Genomic DNA, 5,000 nt, shown 5'->3' on the forward strand with positions numbered 1-5,000 from the left:
GAAATGAAGTATCAAATACGTTTTGTAAGGACCAGCGTCTAGCAGATTTTACTATTGACAACGAAAACAGTAATTCTCTTGATAAAGATAACTTCTAAAAAAATCATAATGAAATTTATTATCGATCTACCTAAATTTTTTACTCATTAACAAATTAAAACCCTTAACAAATGATACTAACCAACTAATTGTAGTCAAGGAGAACAGCTTGGAACGTAGCTTATGATTTTGATATCCAACTGTGTGTCAAAAAGAGAACTTTTATGCCTACGTGACATTGCTCTGATATTGTTAGTATGCATTTCTATATAATATCCTGTCTACCAGGTTGCATGCAGCACAGGTAAGTGCATGGTTAATGAAACGCACTGCTTCCTTTGTCCAGAAAGCGAACGATTATATCTTCTCTGTGCAAAGGAATTTAGCTTCACAGCCAGAATTAAATTCATAGACATTATAAATTCCTATGATAATAAAGCACAACTTGCACATCCGAATGATGATGATAATAATAATGATGATAATAATAATGATAATAATAATAATAATAATGATAATAATATTAATAATAATAATAATGATAATAATGATAATAATAATAGTGATAATAATAATAATAATAATAATAATAATAAAGATAATAAAAATAGTGACAACAATAATTATGATGAAAATAATAATGACGATAACAATAATACAATAAAAGTATCACATATGTATATATATATATATACATATATATATTCATATATTTTTATATATATATATATATATATATATATATATATATATATATTTTTATATATATATATATATATATATATATATATATATATATATATATAAAGACAGAAACTAATAAAATAATAATAGAAAACATCTTCCCTAAGGTACGACTAAAACACAAATCAAAAGAAATTTCACACTTGGATCTAGTCCGTCCATTAGCAAAGCTAAATATGCCTTTCAGAGGAAGACGCACATCAGCGCAGAGAACTACACCACCCAAAGACCTCGTGCTTGAGACGCCGAGGCCTAGAGCAGCCAGGCCAAGGCGGCCACGCGAGACGCTGGTCCTCGGAGTCGGCTTTGCACACTAAGGGCTACTAACATCGCTTCACAAGGAATGCAGGCTGAACTTACTTCTTCACTTCTTCCAACAAAGCTCGCTCTTCGTCGGTCATAGCGTTCGTTTCAGAGGGAGGCTTGTCGCCAGGGGTCATGGAAAGAGAGAGATAGTAAGGATAGCTGCGCCTTACCTCATGGCCCGCACACTCCCACCCACTCATGGCCACAACCACAACATATGCCATACTTTTCATTGCTCGGCCACACCAACATCATCTGTGGGGACTACATAAAGCTTGTGCCTCATTTATCACACTTATTTCCTACATGTCAGAAATCGCATGATATAAATTATCAGCACAGGAAAAGAAGAAAACATTGTGTTTCTAAAATACATTTGCAAAAAAAAAACAAATCCACAAGTGACTGCATTCCAGAGCTTTCTGCAACAGTCTATGTTGCAGAAATCACTCTAGTACATCATTTACAATATGTATATCAACAATCATAGTGTGTGGCCAATCTGTATTTCTCCATAAGCGGAAATAGCTATGGCACTCTTCACTATACGTGCCACCATCTACAAATGCCTCACCTACTGGACCAGCTGTGGTGCGAGCCACTCGTGGCCAAACCCAGTAAAACTGATTTCTGTGTTAACTACTTGGGCCGTGAGTGATGAATATCAACAGCAGACAACTTAAGCTATGCACTTGTAACATTAGTTTTTCAGGACTTGATATTAGTTAATGAAACAGTTCCACATTCAGAACTCGAATACTTCCGTGTTCAAAATGGACTGTAATGCTAATCTTAAAACTTTGTGAATGCTGAAAACAGTTGCCGAATGGCCTTACAGTGTGGCATCAATGGGTGCAGCTGGTCCTATCAAAGTGCTGGCCGAGTGAACGTGGATCGGGCCCAGAATGACAGTGCCTAATGTCACGGTGGGCACGAGAACCACCTAGTCATGCTGCACACCATACAACCCAACTCTGCTTCAAGCTCAACTAGGTTAGAGAAGGTTTAACCAAAATATATTTTTTAGATCATTATAATGAGTTTGTGACTGAGTGGTTGATTCATCAAGATAAACAGTAAGAATTTCACACCACTTCCTTCTTAACTTCCTTCTGATCTATCGTAGTTGACCTAGTTGCTCTGCAGAGCTGCCACTGAACAACCAACCTGCTGATTCCGGTTTTGTAACTGTGATCTCTGTTCTGTGTTGGGGTTTGGCTGAGTGTGGCCTGTGACCTTCCAGCTGTGCGAAGTAAGAATCGCTTCTGACCTCGGATCCAGTGATCTGAGTGTGGGGCCCGACCTCTCCCCCGTGTAGGCCTAGCAACCTAAATATGGTTGGTGTCTGATCTTTCATCTGTTTAAGGCCTAATGTGGCTAGTCTTGGCCTTCGCCTCTGTGGCAGGTCGAGCGACCAGTACTTACTTGATGACCTCTTCCATAACAGCCTGTTCCTCGGGACTCATGGCATCGCCAGGCATGCACGACTCGGGGATGATGCCGTAGCGTTGCTGCAGCAGCTCTAGCGCCTGTAGCTGCAGCTCGAGGTTCTTCTGGATCATCATTCTCTTGAAAATCTCGTAGTCATCAGCTGCCCAGACCTGCTCGAACAGTGTCTGAAGAAAAGAGTTCCTTATATTAGTTGACTGCATATTTAAGATTTGTTATTGGAGGATATGATTAGTGTAGTACTCTGCGATGCACAGTAAACAAATATCGCAGAATTTCAAATTAACGATAAAATCAATGCAGTACACTGCGAACATAGTGGACAAATCTTCCTATAACATCTGATAAGTTTTGAGGCATAAAAGGGAACAATCATCACAGAACTTTAATGGCAGACATAGAGAATGAAATAACAAGAGAAGGCTATGATGCTGCAATACCTGATGGAATGTAGTCTTGATAGAGGCTTTCCCGCAGGCGGACTCGAACTGGTCGGGAGTGATTCCGATGTCCTCCATGTAGGAGCCCAGCATGAAGTCCACCAGGTTCTTGTACTCTTCGTGGATCTTGGTGTGTTCGGAGTCATCTTCACAGCCGGGCTCGAAGACTGGGGGAGACATTAAAAAAATAATTGTAGCCAAGAGGCGTCGTGGCTAGACTCTTTCTAACCTTAAAACATTTGTGAATTGGAGGAAAGAAGAATTAAAGGGAATATGGAGTAAGCCACAAGAAGAACATTGGTAAGAAGTTTTTAAAATGTTCAGAACCTGGGGAAAGAACATTTCATTTTTTTAAAGTGAAAAACATGGAACGGTTAACCTGACACGAAGTTGAAACTCAATTGTGAGTTTCAAGCAAGCGGAGCCGAAATTCAGCGCGCCTTTGGATTTTTGAAAACTAGGGTTGCACTTTCCCTCTTTAATCTATACATTTTAGACCTTGCGCAGTTTGAATCCATTGCAACCTCAAAACCCGGTCGAGAATTAACGATTAACGATTGACTGGGTCGTACTGTCTGAGCGCCATGCCAGTCAGAATCCGCTATTGATCCCTGATTGGCGATAAATATGCTGTGAATGGTCATTACCTGGACCTTAACCACCGAGAACTGGATTCCTCCCCCCACTCCCTTTCCCCCCCGACACCCCCTCCCCCCACCACACTTACCCAAACCCTTCTCTAACATGACTACATATGACCCTCTTATTGATTAACCTTATCAATATTTAACTTGGCCAGGTGTTTGGCGAAGATTGTGACAGGTGTTTGTTGATGTTGTCTGAGGCAATGTAGGTATAGGGTGCATTAGAGATTTATTTTATTGTTATTGTTATTTGTTTGTGCATTCCTTTTTCGTGACATGTGACATATATCTGAGTTTCGTGTTCTTGCCGTATTGACTTTTTTGTTATAAGATTTTTTTTTTATGGTGAGGGAAGTCAGTATCGATTTACTAAATGTTCTTAACAAAGAAAATTGTAAGAATCATCTTAATCATACTTCATCGAAAAGAAAGTCTTCTCACCAATTTACCTAAAAAAAAGAAGATAGCAACTATTTCCGCTACAAAAACAAATACATTGAATAAATACATCCTCACTCCTCAAGAAATTCCTTCAAAAAAAAGAAAAAAAAGAAGAAGATTACACTATATTTACGCCTCAAGAGCAAACATATTTTCTTCATAACATTGGAGAAGCTTACAAGCTATTTCCGCTTCAAAAATGAATACATTCAGTTCCCGAAGCACGCTCGCTTCTTCGCTCGATTTCCCGCCGGCTTGTCTGCGCGGCGTAAATGTGAAGCGAGGTATGACCAGCACTGCAGCTAGGTTAACTGTGATCGATAAATGGAATTTGCACAGGTATGTGGGAGGGGGGAGGGGGGGAGGGGGTCTTATGTATTACGTCATCAGGAAAGCAAACAGAGGGTTAGGAAAACACTATTCTCGGGGAGTTTATAATCCGGAAATTCACTAGTAAGCGCCTATCCATTGTATTTTTATGTGTGAAGGCGTATGGCTTGAGGTTAATAATTGTTCAAACTGTTAAGGATTAGTCGAAATTTTGATGAATTCTAGTATCTCATGAGTTCACCTGTAGAGTGTTACTAGATACCATCCCTGCTATCTATTCCAGTTTAGAATGCTATCATCATAATTTTTTTTAAACTGACAGAAGTGTTCTTTCTCGTTTTGTCCTAGTAGATGTAGTATAATAAAAGTATTCTAGTAATCTAACTTACTTAAAGTAAAACAAACTGTCAACCTATTTGAAAATACTTATAAAAATACCTATTTCTTTGAAATTCCTTTCAGTTTTTACCTTTTTGATTGAAAGAGCTACTTCTTGCATGTTTTATTAATATTAATTACTGGATTCACACACATAACTGTTGCTCTCTCTCTCTCTCTCTCTCTCTCTCTCTCTCTCTCTCTCTCTCTCTCTCTCTCTCTCTCTCTT

At 38.8% G+C, this 5,000-nt stretch overlaps 1 protein-coding gene across 2 annotated transcripts in view; it reads right to left on the bottom strand.

Annotated features, from left to right (window-relative positions):
• LOC122252268 (cilia- and flagella-associated protein 36) overlaps nt 1–5,000 on the bottom strand; it is a 23,025-nt gene that overhangs the window by 6,660 nt on the left and 11,365 nt on the right. Inside the window, exons 2-4 of one of the 2 annotated variants that reach the window (XM_086551923.1) lie at nt 2,979–3,145; nt 2,514–2,705; nt 1,144–1,220 (exon numbers count right to left, since the gene is read on the bottom strand). In XM_086551923.1, the coding sequence (XP_086408049.1) occupies nt 1,144–1,220; nt 2,514–2,705; nt 2,979–3,145 (436 nt within the window). The remainder of the gene's footprint in view (nt 1–1,143; nt 1,221–2,513; nt 2,706–2,978; nt 3,146–5,000) is intronic. The other variant, XM_043014645.2, reaches the window with a different exon arrangement.

Source organism: Penaeus japonicus, unplaced genomic scaffold (genome assembly GCF_977035675.1).
Source record: "Penaeus japonicus unplaced genomic scaffold, GWHDUDI00000001_assembly GWHDUDI00000026, whole genome shotgun sequence".
NCBI lineage: Eukaryota > Metazoa > Arthropoda > Malacostraca > Decapoda > Penaeidae > Penaeus > Penaeus japonicus.